Here is a 27,863-nt window from a genome sequence, read left to right as displayed (position 1 = left end):
TAAGTACTTCCAACAGGTGCGGTGTTCCAACATGTGTGGAAATGAAAGAGGATAGTGGTGTGTAGGATGTCATTGTGTCTCGTTCGCCGTGGCCGGAGCAGCAGGGAAGACGGCAGCAAGGGCAGGGGCGGCAAGTTCCCGGCTCATCTGTAGGCGGCTATTCCCGTCTCGTCCAGGAACTCCACCAGGCTCCGGAGCGCTGGTAGGTGGGGACGCGACCGGAAGAGCAGGTGTTCGAGTGTGGAGGCAGGTAGGCCCTGGCTCCGGTAGGCCGTAGTGACCCTCGAGCGTTCCTATGCCAAGCCAGGACAGGCACAGAGGAGGTGCTCGAGGGTCTTAGGATCGCCGCAGCGGCTGCAGGCTGGGGAGGCGCAGAGACCCTTCGCATGTCGGCGGGCAGCGGTCCACACACAGCCGGTCCGCAGGCGCAGCAGGGCAGACCGATCTCTCCTGGTGAGGCCCGTCTCTGGTAGCAGCTTTGGCCCTCGTCCACTGGCCACCCTTGAGTCTGGGTGGACCGTGACCAGGAGCTTGTTGAGACGGGCCTGCGTGTAGTCCCTAGCCGCGACGGCCCGGGTGATCGTGGTGCCAGGCTGGTGTGCTGCCTTGGCAAGCGCGTCTGCCTCCTCGTTACCAGCTATGCCCACATGGGAGGGCAGCCAGTGGAAGGAGACAGACGCACCAGATGCAGCAAGGGCACGGTACTTGGCCGCCACGAGGCTTCCGGTCAGTCCGGTGTCTCGATGGTTGGCCAGGATCTGTAGTGCTGCCTTGCTGTCACAGAGGACGGTGACAGGCTCTGATGGGATGTCCTCTGCCAGTAGGTCAGCTGCCAGGTGCAGTCCGGCCAGCTCTGCGCCGCTGAACTGGCCGGGAAAGGCAGCTTACACTGCCTGCTGCTGGTCCGTGCAGGGACGACGCAAGCCACCGCTGCAGTCCCATCTGGCATCACGGATCCATCCGTGAAAACCTGCAGCCGACCCTCTAGTTGCTCCTGGAGCTTGCAGGAGGCTGCCTGCTGCAGTGCTGCTGCAGGAGTTCGTCGCTTCGTTGCCCCGGCCAGGTGGAGGTGCACCTCAGGGGGCCGGTGGTGTGGCGGCGGAGAGGCAACAGGGGCTGGTGGATCCGGTACCATCTGGTGGTACAATGGGAGGAGGCCTCCCATCCTGGATCCTGGCAGGCTGCGCAAGCGTTTCAGAAGGGCTGCACCGTCCGCGGCACGGTGGAGGCGGTCGATGTGCCCCAACGCTCGCTGGAGCATGCGTAGCGTCAGGGGCCACTCTCTCGCCTCCGCAAGCGTCGCTGCAACAGGGGAGCACCTGGGGAGCCCTAGGATGGTCCTCACGGCTCCTCTGTGCAGTCCCTCCAGCAGGCATCTCCTGGCTGGCGTCAGGTTCACCAGCGGCAGGGCATACAGCAGCACGGAGGACGCCGCGGCCTGGTTGAGCCGCAGCGCCCACTTCGTGGAGCATCCACGGCCACGCTGCTGCAGTTTGCCGATGGCCCCTTGAACTCGTCGGACCTTGGTGGCGGCGGCCTTCGCAGCGGGGATCCAGGTGAGCCGGTGGTCGACAGTGAGGCCCAGATACCTCACCTCCTTTCTCCAGGGGAGACTGCGGTTGCCGACCCTCAGTGGCTTCACGTAGACCCGTGCCGCAGCGAGTGGATGGATCAGCAGGGCCTCGGTCTTGGTGGCAGAGACTTTGAGGCCGATGCTTCCGAGGAAGGAGATCACTGCATCCAGGGCTGCCTGCAGTGACCTCCTGATGGCAGGAATGGACCGCCTTGGTCCCCTTGCCCACAGTGCTACGTCATCAGCATAGACGGAGCAGCGGGCCGGGAACCTGGTGTCTGTCGGGAGGGAGGCTGCAAGTCCTGCCAGCGCCATGTTGAAGAGAAAAGGACTTAGCACAGAACCTTGTGGGACACCGGTAGGGATGTCCCTAGGCTGGCAGGTCACCCCTCCAACACGGACGCAGAAGGTCCTCCCGGATAGGAAGGCGGACACAAAGCCTCGGAGGCACCCGCTGATGCCAAGCTGGTCCATGGCCGCCTCGACGACAACGTGCGGGAGACCGTCGAAGGCGCTCTCCACGTCCAGCAGCAGCAGCATTGCCACGTCTCCGCAGCTCTTGGCATCCTCCAGGGTGGCGACGACGTCTGCAATGGAGTCGGCAGTGCACCGGTGTCTCCTGAAGCCAGTCTGTTGCTCCGGGAAGAAATCCAGTTGGTCGGCGATCCACTGCATTCTCTCCAGTGCCACCCTCTCCAGCACCTTGCACGCTGCTGAGGTGAGCGATACTGGCCTGTATGAGGAGAGCGCCGTGGCCTTCTTCCGGGGCTTCAGGATGGGTGCCACCACCGCAGTTCGCCAGGACTCCGGGAGCCCCCCGGTATTCCAGACGTCGTTGTAGAGCCCCAGGAGACGTTGACGCCCTCCTTCCTCCAGGTTGCGGAGCATCTGGAAGGTGATGCCGTCTGCTCCTGGGGCGCTGCGTCGCTTGCATCCATCGAGGGCTGCCACGAGCTCGTGCATGCGGATGGGCTCGCTGCACAGTTCCTGGACCTGTGCAACCACCCATCCGGGATGATGGCAGGAGGCTGGACACAGGAGAGTGGCTGGAGGAGGTGTTGTGGCTAGCTGGGCGGCCTCTCTGCTGGCGAACAGGTCGGCCAGGCGTTCGGCCAGCTCGGAGGCAGGAATGGCAAGGAGGACAGCCACGGACAAGAGCAACACTTGGAGGAAGCGTGGTTCAGTTGTCGGCTGCAAATCGAGCGGAGGGAAGGGGAATCTCCCGTAGCTCGGACGGGTCGCGCTTGCTTGGTTTACCAATGCACGCGCGGCAAACGGGGTTCCACTAGGGTTGCTGAATGGTTTCCCCCGGCCGCCGCTAAACCATTCAGGCACCCTAGGTTCCACACGCTTTTATCTTGCGCCCCTTCGTCGTCTTGGATAGCAAGCCCGCATTCCTGCTGCATTGTGAACTGTCACAAAGGTAAGTTCATAATACCGAAGAGCCCAGAACTGCCCGTCAAGTTACCGAGCACGTGCGACAATGTAAACAATAAGCAACAAGGAGCCGCCGCAAGTGGAAGTGCATTGCGACTGATCGAGCTGGCCGATGATGTCAATTGTTGATGTCGCGTTACGTTGCCGAAGTGGGCGGGGTCACGACGACGGGCCACGCCTTCCCCTCCCTGTGGCAGAGAAGGGTGGCGAAGCCGCTCGAAAATTTGAAACCAGCTGAAACGGATGTTCTAAAGTCTGTAACTTCCTTATTATAGCACCTACTCGCAAAATTCTTGCGGCAGCATGTTCACATAGCAAAAGTGCGCATATTTCTCTTCATTACAAATTTTGGGCCTCGGGTTTGTTTACTGGCCCTTTAAAGTCAACTTTTTCTGCACAGCCACTAAAAGACACACTACGAAGAACCCAATGGACCTGCACAACTTTCAGAGGAAATTTATGTCTAGACATGATATAGCGGGTTGGAATCTCAAGAAGGCTACGCAGAACGCTTAAATTTGGGCCCTTGATTAGAAGCGAATATTCGTACACGTAGTGATGGGGACATGATGTACAATTTGTGTCGGCTGCCTTAGGGTGAACATACATGTTGAAAAGTAGTCGTGAATACGGTTGTTAAAGGTGTTTCAAAATTTTTTTATCTAAAAGGCCTGAAAAAGGCTCTGTTTTTAATTTCAACATTACAAAGGACGAAAACGTTTTTATTAAGAGAATTGAATTTACGTCAAACCCTATAGTTTTCTTATATTGTAATCTGGTGTGCTGTGTACCATTCAAGTACCTCTTGCAAAATTTATTCCAACATCCTGAAGAGCAGTTTATGCCCAGCGACAGTTTTCCTTTTCTGAAGATGTTTTTCTGTATTGACAACTGACTTCTCTAGTGTGCATAACTAATAACTGATGAAACTGAACATTGAATGTCCATAGCTATTTTTTATGTATTCTTGTATTCCAGTTTATTCCTAGTTTATTGATGTTCTTACTACACATATTTCATTCTGTATTGTTGTGTACTAAGATTTATTCTTTGTGTGTTGGGGCTGGCCTTGTATTATCTATCTATACTGTACTTGTCTGCACCTAACCATGTGCCGGAGAGTGTTCTGTAAAATAGACTATTTTCCATCTTTCTATTACTTCTAGCCAGAATAGCAGCAGACTTCTTAGCATTATTATTCTTCTGTGAGTAGCATTTCATGGAGTTGGGAGCCTCAGAAATAAGCTTCTGCTTTAAGATCATGCCCAAATAAAGCAATATCAACAGCTATAGCAACTGAATCCTGAGATATATTGTACAGGGTTACAATTTGTTATGATGTGGCATAATGTAGCGATGCACATAAATCAAATCCTAAGCATTACAGCGCGATGCTAATGCTGCAGTCTTCACTGCAGTCATTTTCATGACTTTGCAAAACTGGCAATGTAATTTTTTAGGTGAGCCTGGAAACAGTCATGCTATCAGAGAGTGCTGAATATTACCAATGAAAGCATTTGCAAAGACGTGAAAAGGACCGCAGTAAAGACTGCAGCATTTGCATTGCGCTCTCATGCTTAAGATTAGGTTTACATGGATGCCTACATTATCCCGTATACGGGTAAATGTGCAGTAAATATATGCGAAACATCGTTCCCAATCAGGTACTAAATAAGTGGAACGCTGTCCGCATACAGCCCAGCGAAAAATAACTGAAACGCTGTTCCACGTAGTTTAAGTTTTATCTGGGACACACGTTACATTTAAGTAGCGGAACATTTCTGGCAAAAAAAGTTCCACTTACTGGCTGGAACTTATGTGAAACCAGATTAAGAGTGTACCGAGGGTAGCCCGCGGGAGCTCTCCCGACAGTGATGAGAAAGTGGCCGCATTGTTGCTGGGGATCGAGCGCGATTAAAGTGACCTTAAGCGCGATAGTGGAGGCTCTTGGCGGGTGCAACGTGCCTATTGGCCTCGAGGAGTTACGGAGTCGCCCTCTATCGGACGCGCCTCGATTGCGTGCTAGGCAGGATACCGCCGGCGCGCTCCCCATAGGTTTTGCTGTCGGCGCTCTACAAAAACACCTCGCGAAAGCCCTTCAGGGCATTTCTGTAAGTACTTTCGAAATGAACTGTGTTCTTTAATGTCAAAATAATCATTTTCGACGAACTGAAAGCACAAGATAGTCTACAGTCGCTGTCTCTTTGCAGAAAACCGAGCACCCGCTTCACGCTGCCACCGCGTTGGAGACCCCTGAACCGGCTTCTTGCGTGAAAGATAGTGACTCGCTGAGTGCAAACTATGTGAAATATCTCGTTAGAGTAGACTGCCTGTATAACCAAACGGAGCATAACAGAAAGAAGCCTCAAGCCAGCGATCGCACGGGTTCGCGACGACTGACGGTGCCTCTGCATGTATGAGCGTCTGCATGTATGTTCGTAATGATGGTTTCGCTTTTGCTACGAGCGCGTTTTGGCACCGCGCTGTGAACTTTAGGCCGCAAGATATGAGAATTTGTGAGTAAACAAACAACTACTGTTGCGCGGACGCTACCAGAGCAGTTCAAAAACAATTTCCTTACACCTGCGGCTTCGCTGCGCATGGCAACTTCGTGATCTGCTGTCCCGACGATTCAGTGTTTTTTTTTTCCTTTTTCGGTCTAAATTCGGGTATGTTTCAATGTCATTTGACAAGTTGTCTCGCACTGCGTATTGATCGGTCTTCTGAGCGGGCAAATGCCGCTGCTTCTGTTTCTTTATTCAGCGCATTCGTTTCGTTTTCTGCTCACACAAAACGTGAGCAAATGCGACGCCTTTTTTTAATGCTCCTTAATTATCGTTCCGTTTGCATTCCAGTGAACTTGCCGCTCTCTGTCATCAACAAATTCATAGACCAAAGCTTCACCACTTCGAGATTGCTGGTGGAAGAAGAACCAGTCTACGAGACCGAGCATGTAGTAGCATGCGACGCCTAGGAAAAGAAAGAAAATACAGTAACGTTTGCCGGACTTGTTCTGCAAACGTCGGCTGTGAACTAGGACCCACATGAACTTGAAATAGCGGTGAATAAAATAGAAGTTATTGCAGCAACCAGCAGCCGCAAAACAGGATAGTAATTATTTGGCGAGTACACCAGCAAGTTTGGCAGCAGTGTCGTGTCTAACGCCAACAAGGTGGCATCTTTCCCTTGTAAATAAATGAGGCTCCAAGAAAATACATGGGGTTGGCCGGTGGGCCGATCACGGAGGCAATGCAACATTTATGTAGCTTATGAAGAAATGCATGCCTCATCAAATGAGAAGGTTGCCCGTCGGCGTCCCGCGTCGGCGGCGTCAACACGAGTGATGCAAAAAATAATCGTCACGTGATGGTGTCACCATATGACGTCATCATGACGTCACAGATCGCCAAAATAGTAGCGTCATTATGACGCCACATAATGTGACGTCACATGATGACGTATTCACACGTCATGGTCGCTTTGCATTGCCTCCGTGATCGGTCACGGAGGCCGTGCAAAACCGCGTTAGGCGCAGAACGCTTTTGGAGGGGGGCGCGGGAGAATCAGTACATCGACTGACAAGAAGATGGCTTTCGCCTCCTAGTCATCTGTAACGAATGCATAAGGGACCCTGTGCGTTTGTTTTTTAATTTAACGTATCTAAACAATGACTTGCGCATCTGCAGCCGATTTTGTGGACGCTGAGCACGGGGCCGACGATCAAGAGGTCGCATTGGAGGGTTCTGAGATGGCATCGCACGTGGTAAAAGGTAGCGCTTTTACCATCCTGTGGCAGATAAGCATCATTTGCCGGCGGGAAGCGCGCGCGAGCCATCGTCTCAGTGTGCGCTGTCTTCTACTCACCGAACATCGCAGGCCCGACGCAGTAACAAAAGTCTTCGTCGCGGAAGTGCTTGTTGCACACAAAACTCGTAGCGGATGGCTACTTGCCGGTTCTTAGCTTTACAACCCATGCTTCACGCTGTTTCTTGTCCCGCGGTTACCAGTGCAGGCTGACACTGGGCTCCTTTGCGTAAGTGCGGCACTGCGGCACCGAGCGGTAGAGCCCCATATGTTCGTCCGAATTTGAACAGACCGCAGCGCATGTGGGACTTGAAACTCGTTTTCAAAGCACGCGGCAGTGCGCCACAAGCAGCCGACGCGGCCGCTGAGACCACGTGATCCTGCCAAGCACGTCACGCCGACGGTGGCGCCGGCGTTTCCAGTGGTGGGCCTCGAGGCCAATAGGCAGCTTCTCCTGCGCCGCGCGCTGCAAGAGGCGATCCAACACAGAACTGGCTCCTGCACCTCACGGAAGTGACGTCACCGAAGGTGCTACTCGAAGACATTTTTTAAAGACGATAGTCTTTCTTGGGATACTTGAACGCAGAAATTTTGGTCTGTGTCTGTCTGTCCAGCGCCCCCTCTATTTTTTTCAATGCCAGCCAGATGCGCCAGATCCAGCCGTTCACCACCCTCTCCTCTAGCCCTTTCCTCTCCCCCGTCGGCTAGCCTTCGCGTCTGCTTTTGCGTTTATGGGGGAGAGTACCCTTTATGTGACGCCTCACGACGGAAGTCAGATGAGGTAATATTTTGTTCAGTTGTTTCCACATCCGTGGGGCGGCGTCTTGCATTCCTCATAATCATTATGTTGGCTCTCACGCTGTCACGGTGGCTCTCCGTGAGACGCGGTGTCTGGAGATGGCGCATTAACGTTCGTGGCGGTATGCGTGCTACCAAGGGGACGCGTCACTGCGACGCTGCTGCATACGTTAGCTTTAAAAAAAGCAAGCAAAAAGTTCTAATTGGGACCATAGCACTCACTAGCTCGAAAGGGGAGGGCCTTTTAGGGTGCATTTACCGCAACAGCGATTACAAACCTACATGTACTGGTGGAATGAATTACGAAAAAGCTCTTCCAGAAGAAGATCCATGGATAAAGTATGTTTAAGGAAAATTGTCAACGCGTTCCCACCATTAACGTGCTCTTGCATGGACGCGAAGAACGGGAAATTCGATATTGTTCCATATATCTGATACTGCTAGCGCTCTCAGATTTCATTTTGCGATGTCCGAAAACAGCAGTGACAGACACTTTAGCAGCACGCGTGTGGTTATCACTGAACGTTGTTCTAATTACGTGCCGTGCGACGCTTGAAACGAGCTGTCAACAGCGTGTCTTAACAGGCGACGTCCGCCGATGATTCGCCGCCACACTTTCACGCTACCGATTGGCCTGTTAAGAGCCTCTGCGGAGAGTGCGCTTTGCCGTCGAGCCAACTTGCACAACCGAAGCTGCGTCTACACCGTGCACGGCATCGTGGCTTACTCGGCACGCACGCGCGAAAGCTGTTTATTCAGCGGAATAATTCTTGGTCCGTGGTTGTGGCTTTGGCGGTCCCAAGATCAAGTTGTTCATGTTATGTAGCGCCGGGGGTGCGACTGCCGGCGTTGACGCCCCCATACCCAACACTGGCGCAGTTTGGCGCAGTTTCCTTCGATATTATCATAATGGCGCAGTTAATCCAGTTTGGCGCGCTTTGGCGCAGTTGGCACAGGAGTGGAATCAGTGGGGCGGGAGAAATGTCTCAACTCATTCCCTATGTTTAAGGAAATTAAAAATGAACCAAAATAAGCCAGCATTTCGTGCGACACTCGAAGCAGTAATAGCGATGCGATAGCAACGCATGAAACAACCAAATAGATGTTGGTAGTTTTATGCGACCTATTTATTGTGAAGAACATTCGCATACTAAGTAAATTAACGATCTCTCTGAGCCGAGGCAAATACGAACACATCTCACTAGAACCCCCAAGATTTTGGTTTTGACAACGTTGGCTTGATGAACAAACACCACGGGCAGAATTCAGAACACGCATCGAGTTGTTTCTCGTTTTTTTTTGACGCTCTCATGATAACACTTAGTGGCCGAATTGTCAATTAACATTTTATTCATGTTGGAGTCATTTCACTGTAATTCATTGTAACATTTAATTCACTGTTACCTCACATTTGATTCAATTGCATACTATTGAATTCAATTGATTTTTATTCAAGTGTACAAAATTACATTTACGAATGACTTAGTTTATTCCACGTTACCCACCTTTAATTCCACTTAATTCACATGCAATTCACCTTATTCACTAATTATCATTTCTCATTAATTGGCGTCCCCTTACTAGATAACGAAAACTACCGTTATCAACGGCAGACGATGAGAGGCAGGGCTATAACGGAATGGTATTCGTTTAGAGTACAAGTGTTCGCACTATTTCGGGCTCAGCGAAACTCTGCCAAAAACCTCACAAAGTCCCTTTTGCACTGAAGGTGAAATCCATCTCTTTTTCTTTTTCACTCGATGTATCGATCCCGCCCCCTCTCCCCTCCGAAAGCTCTCTGCACCAAACGTGGCTCTGCATGGCCTCAGTCATTGGCCCACCTTTGACCAAGCGACGATGTGATGTGATGACGTCATCATGTGACGTCAAGTTATGCGATGTCATATAGACTTCATGATGACATTATATGGTGACATCACGTGATGATTTTTTATATCTCGTGTTGCCACCACCTACGACGCCGAAAGTCAATTTTCGCGCTTCACGAAGCATCTAAAGCTTTCGTCTTCATAAACCGATTAAGGATGCGTCATGAATGACAGGAACCGGCGATGGCCACCGTGTGTGTCGAACGCTGGTCGGTACGTGTTCGTGTGAAGTGAGCGAACAACAAACCCGCTGATGCGTTCGAGCGAAATTGTCTTTCCACAAGGCGCTCACGGGCGCTTTATTCCTAGGGCACGGTTTCGTGCCGGTCCATTCGTGACAGAATTTTAGCCGTGGCTTCCAGTCAAGGAAGTCTCGACGAACTTCATGTCGGTGTGACCGAGGCACGGTCAGACCTGTGGAGAAGCTGCATGTGATAAAGAAAAATAGAGCGAAAGAAACTTTTAATAAACATCTATGAATATGTGCACCTGCGCTTTTAATTTCCACACTTTTATTTGAAGAATATAACACGCTTGCTGAAATTAAAGTATCTATTATTTCGATACGCATCGCTAACTACTGTTGGTATATTCATTTGCTTGTGCTGTTCGCTGTTTAGAAGCAAAGGAGCCGTCGCTGTACGAATTTGGCCCCCATCAGAATGTGACGTCCACGACCAGAACCGAACCCACGACCTAGAGCTGGGCAGCGCAACAGCAAAGCCAGTCACCTACCGCTGTGGGTCACTGATCCCCGCATTCTGAAACCATCACAGACTCTTATAACTTCCTTCACTTAACGAGTTGTCCACGCGCCGCGCTTAGACCGAGAAAGATGCTACACTTTTCAAGAATTACCGCGATGCTTTTACGAAGCGCAGCGACAACTTCTGTCGAGAGGTGACGCTACCATCAACTTTCTCAAGTCAAGGTGAAGTACTGAGTAGCGGAACGTTCAGTAGAATAAAGGGGCGAGAAATTCGTCACGAAATTCAATGAATGACACTTTCGCATTCAACTCTTGCACTGTGTATACTCGGTGAAGAGTTCACTACGGACTACACCCACAATGTCATACCTTATCTGCTCTCTGCGCCACCGCCCGGCAAAGTATAATAATAATTGTTGGGGTTCAACGTCCCAAAACCAGGATACGATTATGAGGAACGCTACAGTGGAGGTCTCCGGAAATTTCGACCACCTGGGGTTCTTTACGTGCACGTAAATCTAAGTACACGGGCCTCAAGTATTTTCGCCTCCATCGAAAATGCTTGAGCGTGGCTTGTCGCGGGTGCTGAATAGGGTTTCCGTCGTAATTGGTCAACACTGTGCTGCATGGGCGGAGCATGGATTTTCGAGAACGCAGCTTGTGAAAATGAGCATATACCGTAGTAGGGAGCCTAAATGACCGGCAGTATGCAGGCGCCCTGTGCCGCAGTATGTTGGCCTGCGCCCCTGTGTCCACCTTTACACGCGTCGGGTGTCCAACGCCTTCACGATCCAGTCTCGCTGCCCCGAGATGCTTTAGACCCCCACTGTCAAACTATTAAAGTTTTCTTCCGACTCCAAGTCGTCCAGACAAGGGTCGTGGAGTGGGCCACACAGGTCGCGCGTCAACCTTGGGTTGATGGCCATCTAACAAGGAATCGTCCGCAGCTCCTCTCTGACGAAATAAAGTTTTTCCATCCATCCATCCGACTCGTGTGCTGCTTGCTGTCCATCGCCGGAACTTGGAGCGCTAACTTCATGAACCCTGGCATTTCTTCAGCATTACGCGAAGTGATATTTCCTCTCGCATAATGCACAAGTCTTGTCCCCCACTGGGCATCTTGGTTTATGAACCCTTCCGCAGTAGCCTCACCGACCGCGAGTTCCGTTTCTCTCCCGCGTTCCCGTTGATCCAGTGACATGGTCCACGTTCACTTCGCCGCTGGCAGCGTTTTCAAGTGTCCTGTTTTGCAACGTCGCCACCTCCGCCGCTTTGAAAAAGTCAAGCACCGTCCACTGACCAGAGGGAGCTGCGTTGCTCGCAGTGCTAAGGTCCCTAGATAAAAAAGTTTTCAAGGTAGCGACACTCATTGCTCTTTGCGCCGTCCTCCTCACTCTCGCGCCTACTCCTCCTTTTCTCCATCATCTGCGTCTGTGATTGGTGAATTCGTTGCACGTGATGTTGTTAGTGGATTGCGCATATTTATTGTAAAGCAAAAGGTTCAAAACGAGCGCATGTACACATGGTTCCAGTCGAATTCTTGCCGCGACGAAAGACGAAATCGTATCCAAGACATAAGCTGTAAACTCGCGGACACCTTTTCTTGGCAAAGAACCGAAGGCTACAGTGCCAAATCGCGTGCATCCTACCGCCAGTGAATGTAGTTCCGCAATTGCATACGTATTTTCTAGGTGAAATGTAAAAACTACTCCTTAATTTTCTACATGTGGCTCTTTTAGACAAGAGGCAGCACGCACCAGTGATATATTCGTATTTATGTCACTTTATACGTTGTCACTTTGCGTTTTTGTACGCGTGAGAAAGTCCCGCCTTTTACGTGTACCTAAAACGCTGAGCGGCGTCTGCGTCGGTATGCAATGCTGATTGCGCAAAGCCATCTCTTTCCAGAGCAGTACGAGACGCGCGCCAAACCGGACTACATCGCGTAGCAGTACATGTGCAGAAGCTCCGCCCCCATAGCTTTCCCTTCGTTGCCAAGAAAAGTTGTCCGCGAGTAGAAGAGGAGCGTTCCACTTGGCCCCAAGTCATGCTTCGCCGTGGATGTTGAATACGTGAAGTGCTTGCCAATTTTTTAACAATGTCGGGTTGCTGTGCTGTCGGCTACAGCAACAAAACAGAAGACGGTTTCGCTCTCTACAACATACCTCGTGGTATCCGGAATAGTGCACGCCGTGAAGTGTGGCTACGAGACATTTCACGAGAGGACTTCCGTGCAACGGCGTCGACGCCGCTTTGCGAGGTGAGTTGATTTGCCGGCTTTTGTTGAAGCAGCAGGCGGCGTTGGTTGAAACGCTACAGAACGCGCGTCTAAGGCGCGTCTAGTACGTGACGTCCGTTATAAATCTTTGTGTGTATGCACGTACTACAGATGAATAGAGCTGAAGTGGCTGCACTATCAAGAGCATTTCACGCCAGACGTGTTCGAGCCACTTGCTCTTGAACGCGGCATAAAGAAGCTCAAACGCGACGCTGTGCCAACGCTTTTTAAGCCTTCCCGGCAGCGAAGGCCCACGAAAAGGCCTCTGCCGACAGGTCATTGCACTGTTCGATATTTTGTAGGAACATTACGCGTTTAGTTTTTAGGTAGACAAACATAGCTGCTTGAACATAGCTATTGAAAGAGATTGTCGGGCTGTACGCGACAAATATTTAGTTCCTCCGGTGAGCACGGGAGGACCACACTGAAGGGCGTAGTAGAGTAAAAATGCATCACAGCTGATCTCGTTTTCACGCGATGCTGCAAGATTGCTAGCTTACATTGCCAGGGTAACACCCCGCCCCCTCTTTATTTGTGAGCGGTAGCGCCGGCATACAGCCACCTTGCGTCCTCACGTTTGAATTAACGAACATTCTGCATTCAGACGAAATCGATAGACTGAAAAAAAGAACGTGTACATGTACGCGTAAGTCTACAATATAATTTTCTGAGGAAGTCGCAGATGGAGTCATTAAAGGATGTACGCACATATGAAGCACACCGTATGAGCGCTTGCGTTAATGTTGCCATGTATAAGTGACGACAGGTTTTAAGGACCGCATCCGAGCTTTGTGAGCCGCTGAGACACTGCGGTGCTTGCGGCACCTTGTGCTCTGTGTTGGTTATTTTGTGCATTGCCCGTTTGGGCCACCCAGTAATTGAGTGCTTCTGACGTGCCGTAATCAAAAAGTGATTGTCTTAAGGCGAAGCCACCACTGGTGAAATGACGAATTAAGGATTCGGAGTTTCGAAATAACAGCCGCGTGGCAGCTAAGAGCATTTAATTGTTGTGTGGTCCTTGCTACTGCAAACAGTTGGAAATGCAGTCGCTTCGTCCTCTGTCTCTCTCCTTTTGTTGGGCCGTTTATTGCGCTTCATTTCACCATGTTGAAAATGCATCTTGGTGCACAAATGAAACACATATACGCCTACATGCATGCAATCCACGCGGTAGCAGTTGGAGTGCATGCAACAAAATCCAAAGCAATTTCTTTTCTTTTGTGCATGTTTAAATCTGTGGTAGCCTCGATACTCACCGGAGTCGGAGACCACCGCGGGTTCAGGCTTAGCGAGCCACAGGAACGCGTCTACCGTCGCCTGCTCACATGAGCGCACCGCTCCGCGTGCGCTCGCTAGCAAAGGCGTTGAACGCCGCGCGGCAAGAACACAGTGTTCGATATAACAACACACACACAAACACTTTATTTGCCTTTGGCGGCACCCCAACACACAGCACAACGTCCGTTCCCGGGACATGGGGAAGAACGGGCTTCCCGCGCGGACGGTACGCCAAGGGGGAACCGTGAGCACGTCGCAGCTGGCAAAGGCGAGCTTTTACACACCGCTCGGGAAAAGGTCTCTCGCGGCTATGCTGCGCACTCTCGCGATGACCACTGGGCCTGGTCGCGACAGCTAGAGCAAATCTCTGTACGCGTGGGCCTCCGGCAAGTGCGGCACGGCGTGGTGCTACCACGCACGAGCACTGGTACCGCTCTTTGGCTTAACGTGCAGAACAGGAGCTAATACTCAGGTAAACACGCCCGCCGCGGATGCCGAGGCACCCAGGCAGGCTACAGTCCGGTGATTCCCAAATAGGACGTCGGACCAAAAGAAAACACGTGCTTACCTAGCGGCGTCCGAGGAGAGCGTGGTGGTGGTAGTGGTTTGAAGAGGAAAAAATCACAGCATATCCACGGAGTGAATGATGATGAGTGGGCGAAGCTGCGGAGGTTCATCGGTAAACCATGAATCTTCCGTGAATTCTGCCCAGCACATCATCACCGACGTGAGATCGGGCGCGTTTATACTAAAGGTTCGATGAGAGTTATGACGACTTGCAGCTCACTTTAATTTTACATGTACGCTGTGAATTTTCATTGTTTTATCACGCACAGGAGAAATCGCACACACGCACTACCTTGGAGGTCAAAATCCAGTGCCTATATATACGGGGTGGTCAGTGAACGCTTGTGCAGCGCGAGCGGTCGGTTTTTTTCAATCAAGACGCTGCCGCGACGCTGCCTCGCGACGCTGCCTGCGTCGGCGCCGCTGCGCCGCGAGGCAAGATAGGGGGGAGGGGGAAGCGTAGGAGAGGAGGAAGAGGGGGAAGCCTAGGAGATGAGAGGGCGATACATATCACGTACTGTCACAGCGCATTGTCTTTAGGGAGCCTTCATGTGTGCACGCCTCCTCCGTTTTTAAGACTGGTTACACACTACGACGGGACGAACGGGTGCCGCTATAAGGAGCTTCGCCCCTAAAAGGCGCCTAATTTCTGCAGCCCGGTCGGGAGCACGGCGCAGCGCCTGCGGGATAGGGAGGTGGGATCACAGTGGATAGGAGAGAGAAGGTTAGAGATGTGGTGGCGCAGAGGTCTTCAGTACGAACAGCAGCAGGCCAGCAGCAAGGATAGGGGGCGTTAGTCCCGGAGCGCACGTGTCTCAGTCGCGTCGAATCTCGCGGCTCCGAGACCGCGCGCAGCGCCACCACGAGAACCGGCGTGTGGCGAAATATGGCGCCACTTGCCGTCGCGGAAGAACGGGAAAGGGAAGGGATTAGCAGAATGGTGAAAATCCCGCTTCGGGCGCATCTTGGATCGCCACAAATCTTGCAGCTATATTACGTGCGATATGCTGCAAGAACTTCAACTTCCCTTCCTTAATTTGCACAGCTGAGCATGCTCTCTGGTTTGTGCAATCCATGCGCCCTTTTCCATATTTGTAGCGACATGCACCACGATTACCTGGCATCATGATTTCGAAAATGGACGTATTTTTCCAGAAAAAAATTCGGCAGATCCCACGCACTGTGGGAATCAATGTAATGCGAAGCAGCCAGCAAAGAGCTGCATACATCGCCTTGTTTGTCTTTGAGCCAAATGAAATCATTCATGCCAAGGCATCTAGTCCACCATATATCGCATGTTTGCCATGCACGCATGCATGCACAATCTAGTGTACACCATGCCAATGAAACGCATATTCTGGTATATAAATGCATGACCTGTCGTTTATGTTCATCACGCCCTCGTGTCATGCCATACCAATTTTGGTATATATCACGTTAACAAAACGGCCGGAAGCGCACCATGACAGTGGCATGTAATTCATACCGTACATGACATGCATACCATGATTCGCATGTTAAGACCTCTCATTTATGTTCATCATACAGTCACATCGCGCAATACCAATTTTGGTGTATATGAAAGGAGCTAAATGGCCGCGAGCGCACCATAAGTAGAGCATGTAAATCATGCCATACATGACATGAATATTATGGTTTTTCATGTTACCACCTGTCACTAATGTTCATCATACAGTCACATCGCGCAATACCAGTTTTGGTGTATATCAAGCTATCGAAACGGCCGCGAATGTACCATGAGCGTGGCATGTAAGTCATGACATACATGGCATGCATGTCATAGTTTTCATGTTACCACCTGTTATTCATATTCTTCATACAGTCACATCGCGCAATACCAATTTTGGTGCATATCAATCTAGCGAAACGGCCACGAGTGCGCCATGAGCATGGCATGTAAATCATGACGTACATTTCATGCATGTCATGATTATCATGTTACCACCTTTCATTTACGTTCGTCATACAGTGGCGTCGCGCAATAACAATTTTGGTGTACATCGAGCTAGCGAAGCGGCCGCGAATGCATCATGAGCGTGGCAATTAAATCATGACATACATGACATGCATGTCATGGTTTTCATCTTACGAACTGTCATTCATGTTCTTCATACAGTCACATCGCGCAATACCAATTTTGGTGTATATCAATCTACTGAAACTGCCGCTAGCGCATCATGGGCGTGGCATGTAAATCAAGTCGTACATGACTTGCATGTCATGATTTTCATGTTACCACGTCTCACTTACGTTCGTCATACAGTCGCGTCGCGTAACACCAATTTTGGTGTATATCACGCAAGCGAAACGGACGCGAATGCACCATGAGCGTGGCATGTAAATCATGACATGCATGTCATGGTTTTCATCTTACCAACTGTCATTCATATTCTTCATACAGTCACATCGCGCAATACCAATTTTGGTGTATATCAATCTACTGAAGCTGCCGCTAGCGCATCATGAGCGTTGCATGTAAATCACGTCGTACATGACTTGCATGTCATGATTTTCATGTTAACTCGCATTATTTATGTTCGTCACACAGTCACGTCACAAGATACCAATTTTGGTGTATATGAAGCTAGCAATACGGCCGCCAGCGCACCATGAGCGTGGCATGTAAATCATGCTGTACATGACATGCGTACCATGATTTTCATGTTAACTCATGTTATTTATGTTCGTTACACAGTCACATCGCAAGATACCAATTTTGGTGTATATAAAGCTAGCGAAGCGGCCGCCAGCGCCCCATGAGCATGGCACGTAAGTCATGCTGTACATGACATGCGTGTCATGATTTTCATGTTAACTCGTGTTATTTATGTTCGTTACAAAGTCACATCGCAAGATACCAATTTTGGTGTTTATAAAGCTAGCAAAACGGCCGCCAGCGCCCCATGAGCGTTGCATGTAAATCATGCTGTACATGACATGCGTGTCATGATTTTCATGTTATGACTTGTCATTTATGTTCGTCATACAGTCATGTTACGTCATACCAATTTTGGTGCACATTCTATTAACCAAGCGACCAGGAGAGCACAAAGTCGTAGGCGGCTGGATAGATAGATAGATAGATAGATAGATAGATAGATAGATAGATAGATAGATAGATAGATAGATAGATAGATAGATAGATAGATAGATAGATAGATAGATAGATAGATAGATAGATAGATACGCTCAAAGTCGCATAAGTTCGCTAAGAAATGCTTCGCATTAAAAAGAAAAGTGTGTTAGCCACCCCTCTGTTGCCTTGCTTGAGAAAGAAATTTTGCTGTTGTCATCTGTAGGTTAAGGCATGCGATCACGAGCTCTGCCATGTGCGCTATTGACGAGTTGACCAAATAGGTTGTCGAGAAGGTCGCGGAGCTGTTGTTTAAACATGTCTCAGCTTGTAAAACAGCTTCGTGCTCGTGAGTCTCAGACCAGACGCCAGGAGTTTTGTCGAGGTAGAATATGACATTTGCTAGTGCAACGGTTGGATCCCAGCCATATTGCTTGCTGATGCGCTCGTAAGGCTGTTCACATTTAAGGGAAATCTCGGAGCGCGCGGCATCGCGATGCGGCGAGCGCTGCAGCCGCGCGCCGGCAGCAGCTCGCGCGTGCGCAGACGCTCGAGTGCAGTAGTACTGAACCGCGTCGTCTGCTACGGCGGCGCGCGCTGGAGGCCAGCGCGCGGATTTCCTCGTTACTGCGGGAACTGCGCCGCTGTTTTGTACTAAACGTTGTGCTACACCAACCTCTTAGCATTTAGTGGCGATAATGGTGTCCTGGAAACTTTGACAGCATAGTTTGTTTGCTCTTTCGAAAAACCCTCGTACTGAGTGCGTGTGCGTACATTTCTTCACTGTGTGTGCTACCGCAATACGCTGCGACGAGAAAGACACCAACATGGATGCGCACTGAGCGCGGTCTTTATTTGGCGCTAAAGAAGAAGAAGATACTCACCAGTAACTGCCGTGCAGCAATGCGGGTCTGGCACGATACAACAAGTCGACAAGAATACAAGAATGCTTTAGGTCAAGACAATGACTTGGACGTGCTTCTTCTCGACCACATTTCATTGCACCAGGCAGGACTCGCTCGCCGCCGCCGAAATGCACGCGTCACGCTTCTAACTTCACTTAATACCTCGTCGTGTCCCCTGCGGCAGGGATGACAGCGCTCATTCTGGACGGCAGTGAGGCGTACAGTGACTCGATGAGCGATGTGTTCACTCGGAGCGCGTCCTACTTGCTGACGATGGTGGACCACAACCTATCCTCGGAAAGTCCGTGCAGAGGATGGCCAGCGCCTCGTCTACTTTTTCTGTGCCTGTTGCGTCGCGCCAGTTCCCACTGCTCTACGATTGGCGGTCTGTTTTTCCGAGTGACTGCGTGGTGGCGTCAGGTTATTACCCTCTCGCGCGGTCTCTCTTTGCTTGATTGCTATGGTTGAATGATGCGCAGGCGCTCGAATTTTCAGTTTTATGCGATTTCTTTCACTCGTATTCGGTACTTCCGAATTCGCCTATTTGTTTATGATAGCGTATCAGGTAAAAGAGCGTCCTGAAGGTATCTTATACTTTGAATGTAAGCACTCAAAGGAACTGCTCTATCCCAATCAAAATATAAATGAAATTCACAGGTCAAAGTAATAAAACGAGGCAAAGCAATTTTATATATACGAACGACAAATGTAAAAAAAAAACATGTCAGAACAAGTAAAAAGACAACCGGATGAACTGAAACCGCTTATTGGCGTCAGTCCAATATTGAAGGTGCGCGTGTCGGGCAATCTTCAAAGCTTCAAAAACTTCCGTGACAACGGCTTCTTTTGATAAAGCCCAACCACAGATTTTTTGTCGGTAAAGTCGACAGCATGGTTTGTGAACAGCGGCTTCATAAACTTTCTGCACATAAATTCTATTAATTTGCGCCTTCGGCTTTGGTCGCAACGGTCACACAGCAGTACTGGCAAACGAACAATTCCATCCACACTCTTCATTACACACGTATCCAGAGGTTTATGGAGAGGTGCGCGGTCCAAAAGCATCGCCTCCGCAAATCTTTTCAGGGCATGCAGAACACGCACAAGCACCGGAGTGGGGTAGCACAAGCCACCTCTGTCCTGGCTCCCTTTTGCCTTTAAAACCAGCGACACGCAGCGCTCGCAGTCTGTTTTCTCACTCACAACGCGGGATATGTATCCTGGGACGAGTGAAACTGCTCCTACATATTTCGAAGTGCAGAGTTCATGCAGTAGGTGCTGCGCCCACTGACCTCCAAAGAAGTGGAGATCAGTGGCTGCGTCGAGCTCACTGCTGCGTACGAGCTTGTTGTTGACGACGTGCTGCTTATCTAGCCGCTCCTAATAATGCTCCTGGAGGAGACGAAAGAAGCTGTGCTTTGCACGTTGCTTGTGTGCGAAGCGGCAACGATGCCCGTCTTGAGCATCTTCTCAAGGCCCGAAAGAGCGCTTCTCACATCTAGAATATCCATGCAGCCAGCGCTGCGTCGAAGGGCCCCGAACAGGGATTCGATGGGAATGCTTGAAATTTTTCTAGTCAATACAAATTTGAACCCTATCTAATAGGAATCTGATACACTGGACGTTAGCGACAGTGATGAATACTAGTGCATGGTGAGTTTCTTTGGTGAGAAAGTTTTCAGCTGTTCAAAGTATTCTAAGAAAACAAGTTCCAAAGATGTGCCACTAGGCATCAACGTTAGTGAGATGCGTCCACATCAAGCGGTGCTATATCTGCGAAGCAACAGTAGACATTGTATAAGCCAGGCCCATAGCCAGGGGGGGGGGGGGCTAGGGGCCCGCCTTTGCCCTTCCGAAATTTTGGCGAAGTAGGTGTTTTTACCAAAAAGAAATAATACAAATAGGTGTTTTTCTCGAAAAGTCCAGGTTTTTAGCAAGTGCCCCCCCCCCCCGAAAAAATTCTTGGCTACGGGCCTGGTACAAGCTCTCATATATACCAATGCACTATAAACAAGGAACTACTTCTGTGGCGACACGCCTCACCTTTGTGTTATACCGATTCCTATGACTGAGCGATCAGCCATTATATTTTGCTCTGGCGCCGAGAACTTCGTATTAATGATAGTTTAGGTAAGAAATGTGTCTGTGGGACGTCCTGGAAAGGTTTGATCCATTGAGGGTCAATGGTGTTAATATACGGCGGTGCGAACGTGTCGCAAGTGGTCATGATCATATATTTTCGGCATTGTCTGTCGGTAAATTGCGCGAATATTTCGACTCGTACCAGCTGCGCAAGCAAGTGCTGGAACGCTTCGGGGATACAATGAATTTTTTCTTGCACTGTAACCTTTTAGTTTGTTTTTTCATTCTCGGTTTTTTTTTTATGCTGTCGCACCAACTACCGCTCGTACATGCGGTCGTGCGTGAGCATAGTCTATTTCGTTGAGCGGACGACATCTTTTTGTTGCTTACAAAGTGTCGCCTGTCTTGTTTCTCAACTTTTAAGTGACCGCTTATTACTCGCTCGTTTATTGTCCACCGGTGCGAACGCAATGAGAACTGTTTGCAGGGAGGTGCTGGTGCATAAAAACGATGCTGATGTTGACATGCCGGCGCGCATCTTTTTCTTTTTTCTGTTGAGAGTCGTGATATTTGATTGTGTTTCGGCAGCGCTAAGGTGAAGATGATCAGAAAGTTTCTTCTGTCGGTGAGACACCAAGCGCGCCCGAGCTCGAGTCTATGATCGGCATCGGAGGTGATTCGTGTTTATTATTTTTAATAACCTCATCTACCAGATGTACTCCTTTTGCAATATTCTTACTGTCGTTCGCAAAGCTGAGCAGCAAAATTGGCAGTTACAGAAACACAAGACAAGCATAACAACGTGGTTTTTGTTTTGTGCTTTGAAGATAATTAACTACGTTGTATATCACTGCGCGGCTTGTCGGGCACAGCTCTTGACAACGTAAAAATTTGTCTTCCTGAGGTAGTTGTTCTAAACACGAAGCGACAGAACCTTTTTTTCTCTCTCTCTCTCTCTCTCTCTCTCTCTTTCTTTTTTTTTTTACAGTTCAGCTTTTATATCGCACATCGTATACGATACACACCGCTTTCTCACGGAAATGGTAACCTCAAGACAACGATCTCGCCACGTCCTTCTCATGTAGTGTTCAGTGAATGTTCGGGTTTTGCAAGGCCGGTGCAAAGCACAAATTAAATGTATGATGCCGGTTACCTTGCTGCGAAGTGAGGGATTAATACCGCTACTACCGTGCTGATACCGCTACATAAACTGCAGCAATCACCGTGTTAAGCCGAGCTACGGGCCTAATTGTTAGACCTACCACATCATACTAATATATAATAATAAAGCGAAGCAAAAAGAACATAGGTGGCTACCGGAGTGCTGCTTAGATGTTTCACGCTTTACCGTACAGGACAGTGTTGACCGCTTACGCTTGTTTGCCTATCTGGCCATATCAGATTGTCATTTCACTGTGTGGTACACTGAGAATATAGGATATATTGCGGCACTTGCCGATTTTATAGAACTTATAACTTAACACAGACGATGTACCTTGAAGAGTCCGCAACCGCAAACACTCCGCCCTTGGTGATGCGCGTCGCATATTTATTCAGACAGGAGTTTCCCTTTTTGCTGTAGTTGTTAGAGCAACCAAAGACGGCACAGTGGCTTTCCATTGACACACTGGCTGACATTGGAAAACGAATGTTTATTCGAGGAAGTAAAAATGAAAACAGAGTGAAAGAGAAAACGGATGAAAAAAGGGAAGATAAAGGAGAAGGGCTGAAGAAAGATTAATGAAGAAAAAAGAATAGGTGACAATGGTATGATACAATGAGTTATGTACACGGCCCGTCAACAGGGCTTGTTCTACATGATCCGTGTCTTCAGTATAAAAAACCAAGCATCCGTGAGGGCGATGCCAACCTCAACCATCAGCGTGATTATGCGCCCTGTAAGTGAAAAAAAAAACTATCAGGAAATGTCTCCACGTCCGTTAAATTTGCATACCAAGCAGCATATATTGTCTTTCATTTTTTAATTACGTGAATTGTGGTTCGAATTTCGCGCTACAAAATGTGGCAGATACCAAGCCCTGTGGAAATCTGCACTATGCCAAGGGGCTGGCTATGGCTCATTGTTGGCTATGGCTCATCATGATGCTGGCTACGGCTCATTGTTTGTCGATTACGCTGTGATGCCTAAGTTCTATACAATCCGACGTTATGTCGGCACTCGCACTCAAGGTACCATTGTAGAACACAACAGTCGGCCAAACGGTGTCGCTTTTGGGCGTGTATGTAAGGTGTGACATGGAATGCATGTTTTCTCATTTATGTTATGTCCTGCATAATGAAATGTACCATCTTAAAGATTTCTACAACGAAGTCTTGTTCATGCAAGTCATGTGATATTACAGTACCATTCATACCATGACATACGATTAATTACAGCATGTCTGTCATAAATGCATGCACACATTGGCACTTACACAAATTTTAACCGAGAGCTGGCTGCACTGTGTTGGATGTACGGGAGTATACGGCATGTTCGTCAAGTTCAGTCGCTTATGTGAAGCATATTGATATACCTAAGCTGCGCAGGTGGCTGCAATTAAAGCCCCTGAAACTTCGTAGAGTAGCGACATACGTGCTTAAAAGCGCGCCTCCTCTCTTTTCTCCCTCCTCCGCCCTCTCCGAGGCTGACGCCGCGTCGGTATTGGCTAGCTGCCGTCACGTGGGACTGCGCAAGGCGCTGGTTTGTTTACAGTCGCTCTCGACTGCCATCTTTGCTCGTGAAGCGTGGACTCGCTGGAGCACAGCGCATGTGTTAATGTATACGCACTTGTCATTCTGTGCGCGTTGTGCTGTGAAACACTGTTCTCACAAGACCGACGTCGCTGTTGGCTGCCATGGGCGGCTGCTACGCCCTCTGATGTCAGTACAAGTCTAGCCAAGGCAAAAAGCTCCTCATGATACCGTCCGGTAAGCGCAACGAGTTGCGACAAAAGACGTGGTTGCACACAATCGGAAGGGCAAAGTGAACCTTCAGGCCGACATTTTCGGCTTGACCATGGGAGGTAAGTTGCGAGTACCCCATACTGTAAGTAGAGTGTACTAGAATATTTTACTGAAAGTATGCGTCGAGGTTCGCGAAGTTCGATGCCCGCAGCCCGCTCGAACGCCGTAAAGTAGAGCGGGCATTGCACCGCAGTGCGTCGCCATCTCTCACGCACGTTTTATTACTGCGTCTGTGGGGTATTTACTTTGTTTTTTTGCCAACGATACGTGGTTACATTTTCTGCTTGACATCATGCGCCGACTGGTTCGAGTTATTGGTGAGTGCGCAGCGAGCATCATGCACGGGGACTGGCAATCAACAATGTGATTGGTTTCGAAACTTCTGAGATTCGGCGCAGCTCTTTTGAATAAACAATTGCTCCAGTGCGAAAACTCGAAGTAGGATTTCTACTCTCGGTTTGTTTTTGTTGCGTGCTCGTTTATTTAGAGGAAATAGCTTTCTCTGGCTCTTTTACGTTGACCGATCAGTCGATGGACTTGTTATGCGAAGGTAGCTATGCAAAGCGTGCGTTCCCAGACGAGTCGTATAGGGTGCGTCCATCGTTTAGAAACCTCACGTATACGTGCCATTTCGAGCCTAGGTTTACGTGCTATTTCGTGTGAAGGTTTATCTTCGCGAGTGGAAGTCTAGTGAAGGAAACGTTTACGGTGACACGCTAGTTTTTACGTTCGCTTTCTCGTTCATTCAGCGATATAGTTCGTATGTTAGATACATCTACAAGGCGCACTTGCGCAATACGGTTGGTGCGTTTAATCACTTATCGAAACAACCAACGCCGTCCAAATATATCAACGATAATTGATGTATGCCTTCTGGCCCAATATTATTTCGAACGCTCTAGATGCCTCATCGAACGCTAAAACTGACCGTCGGCGACTTCGGCGTCCCGCGTAGGCGGTGACAACACGAGTGATCCAAAATATCATCCCGCGAAGATGTCACCAAATGCGGTCATCATGACGTCACAGATCACCAAAACTAGTGACGGCATCGTGACGTCATCATAACGTCACATAACGTGACGTCACATGATGACGTCGTCGCTTTGCATTGCTTTCGTGATCATTTGGCCGGTCAAGAAGGCAACGCAAAACCAGGTGAGGTGCAGAAATCTTTCGGAGGGGTGCGGGATAGGCTAAATACGTCAACTGAAGAAGAACACCAAGATGGCTTTCGCCTTCGAGTCGTCTTACGCGAATGCATAAGGGACCCTGTGAGTTTTGCATAAGCTCCTGATGTCCAGGAGTAGTTGATCTTGCGCGCGCGCTGACTTCAAGGATTGCAGTGCGTCTCGTGAGTTGAAATTTACCAATGAAAACACTACCTTACTAATAAAAATACTACTAAACTTACCAATGAAAGGCAAGCACGTGCTCTGGGCACATATTGTATACTCTATGCGGCACTACACAGAGTTGTCATGGGCCACCGTTACGCTCGTTTAGATCATTTTAGAATAAGTTATCAAACAGCAAAAAGCGCAGTTAATAAATGTGCAAAGACACCGGAGAGAAATTTTGTGCTCTAGAAGAAGATACACGAACACTCCCTTGGCGCTCTTTTATGCAATTTGTTTTTCGTTGCTGTGATTTTCCCGAATTCTATTTGCGAAAAGGAGCAGCCGGTGCTATATAAGAGCGCTAACATCTCCTAAACAAAAAATATTTGAAACAAAAAAGATATTAAGAGCTAGACGGCTTAATGCTTACAGTGCGCTGCCTGGCAAGCAAGCGCTATCTCCGCGAAAGGCCGTCTGCTACGCAGAAGCAAAGTAGGTGGCGCCACGTTCGAAAAGAGAGTGCGAAGGAGAGGAGACCGAGGAGGAACGAGAGTGGAGGAGGAGAGTGTCGCTACTTTACGAAGTTTCAGGGGCTTTATCTGCAATCACAGCTTGTCATTTCAAACATGCATGTAAGGTAACATTATGCTATAGCTTACGTTAAAGCATCGGAAGTGTTGAACGTGCATCGCTAGCTCGCGTAACGCGCAAAACCACTCGATTTGAACTAGAACACGGCAACGACGCGTTTTGATATAACACTTGTCTTCAAGCCAGACAAAGCGCCGTAGCTCACACTTCTTACTGACTGCTTCGTGAAAGATCGGCTTCCGCAGTACCTGGGTTCTGCCGCAATTTTCAATGAACTATTTCGGAACACGGCAACGGTGAACCAAGCGAACGTCGTTAAAGATCATTATGAAGAGGTGCACTCGTGTGATCCTTTCGCCCAGAATATTCTATTCCGCCTGTTATTCACGCCAGAAATGTGACTTAGCATTCGCAATCAAGAAATAGCACATGCTTATCTATGCATGTTCTTGCGCGACGCAATGTTCCTTTAATTTTTTTATTGTGCCATTTTTGTATGCTTTATTTTTTCGAGTATGTGAAATGCATAATTATGAAAATGGCCATTCAAGTCCTAGGCGGCAAAAATGAGGATAGTTAGGAAGGCTGTTTTTGCCAGCCTTAGCATACCAACATTCAATTTAAACTGCATATCACAGAATTAAATAAGTTTAGATGATAGTACGACAGAAAGGCAGTGCCGTAAGGGAAAACTTACACATTGGTGTCATGGTATACTCCAGGATGCAAAAGGACATCGGCAGCCCGATACAGAAACCGATGTTCAGGATGTCAGCTCTGGCAAGTTGCCCTTCCAGTTGAGCCTCCTGAAATGAGTGAGCAAAGCATATTAGTTTTATGAAGCGCGCGCCATAGGACTGCGCACACTAAACATCTAATAATTTCACCTCCCCGCTTTCTGTCGAGTGCCTTGTGCATGTGAGAAAGATATTGTCCATCGAAGGGGAAACAGCGCGCAAGACGAGGGCAGTAAATGCACACACACAACCACACGTAGCCCTCATCCGCAACTGTTCGATGTTGTCAACGATATGTTCAACCAACTATCCGACAAGTTCACCCTTCAAGAGATGAATTAGCACGAGGGAAAAATACTTTGTTCTAGAACAAATTTAATCGCCTCACATGCGAAACAGAATTGTGCGTTTATACGAGACCAATACTACAGTATTCATGTGAGTAGTAGCAGAGTCATTCAATGACTATGGTAGTAGTCTCCGTTTCCAGCTTGTTGTCATGAAATATAAAAAGCGTTTATTGTAATTGCACAGTCAGCGAAGTTTCAGGTCTATAGTTTGACAAGAGAAAATTTTAGCAGGTTCCATGCAATGAGGGAATCCCTGTTATGAGAAGCTTTCCAAGGCAGTGGGTGTTACGAGAACCAATACGATTATGCCGTAATTAGAGCATAGCCGGTGCTGCTAGCTTAACTGGAACATTGGTTCCGTTTATACTTCGGCAAACTTATATGAGTCGACTCACTCAAACTCAGACCGGGCCGTGTGTCTGAGTCTGAGTGAGTCCGGGTGAGTAATGTTTTGGTGAGTTTGAGTCGGAATGAGTCCTGTTCAGGAAAGTTTTAGTGTGTCTGAGTCCGAGTGAGTCCGGTTGAAGAAAATATTGCTGAGTTTCAGTTTGAGTAAGCCCTAAGCGCAAAATATATTTCTTGTGTGATTGAGTGAGCTCCACCTCTTATTGCCTACTTATAGTCCTATCTACTCATCTTCAGCGTTACCATCACCCTTATATCGGCTTACATTAATACTAACACATATATCTACTCACACATATTTCAACGCACTAGCGTTAATGCGCCACTTCAATATTTATTGATCACAGGCGTGGGTTAGGGGTAGTGCCACGACCTCCTCTCTTCCGCGCGCAAGCACTTTCACGGGAAGTTCTTGATAACATTATCTCGTGTGAGTCGCATATTTTATAACAATGTTCTCACTGAATAGAAACCACTGATAAGTCATATTTGAATGTACAAGATAAAAAGGCGTGTCACACAGCAATGATTACATGATATAGTGACGTTAAAGCGCCCGCCTCGTCCTCGGCTGTGGACGCCACATTCATTTTCATCCCCTCACTTCCCATCTTTACTGCCCTTTTTCGTCCTCCTACAGGTGCTGAACCGTGCTCCCAATGAGCCCTATAGAGATAGCGTATTTTACTCTATTCAACCTCTCCGCCTTAACCACCTCCCTAATTGTATTACTTAAGGCATTACCGAGTATGCAGCAGGCTTTCGCCTTCAAGTGAAGCATGCTGCCTAACTTTTTACAGCGCGTACAAAGCACAGTAACAATGATGTAGCAAGTGATTGCCATCCACACAGGAGTGGAACAAATAATCATGAAAAGCTTACTTGCGGTGTCCGGAGGCCGTGAAACCCAAGGCCAAAGAGGAAGCGGCTGAGCATCAGGAGGAACACGTATCCCGCCGTGCTGACGTAGTGGTAGATCTTCTTGGTGGTGGTGTCGTAATGAATTATTAAGTGAAAAGTAACAGAAGATGCGACTTCGAAGACCATGGACAAGAACAGCAT

General features: G+C 48.9%; 1 protein-coding gene across 1 annotated transcript; it reads right to left on the bottom strand.

Moving 5' to 3' along the window:
* Positions 1-293: 293 nt before the first annotated feature.
* On the bottom strand, positions 294-27,863 carry LOC119394918 (uncharacterized). Its single transcript, XM_037662219.1, has 3 exons — positions 27,684-27,863; positions 929-2,764; positions 294-866 (listed from the first exon to the last, which is right to left on the bottom strand). The coding sequence occupies exons 1-3, from the start codon at positions 27,861-27,863 to the stop codon at positions 294-296; spliced, it is 2,589 nt and encodes an 862-aa protein (XP_037518147.1).

This window comes from Rhipicephalus sanguineus, chromosome 5, assembly GCF_013339695.2.
Source record: "Rhipicephalus sanguineus isolate Rsan-2018 chromosome 5, BIME_Rsan_1.4, whole genome shotgun sequence".
Classification (NCBI taxonomy): domain Eukaryota; kingdom Metazoa; phylum Arthropoda; class Arachnida; order Ixodida; family Ixodidae; genus Rhipicephalus; species Rhipicephalus sanguineus.
The sequence above is the reverse complement of the archived record's forward strand: the minus strand, read 5'-3'. Positions and strand labels throughout refer to the sequence as shown.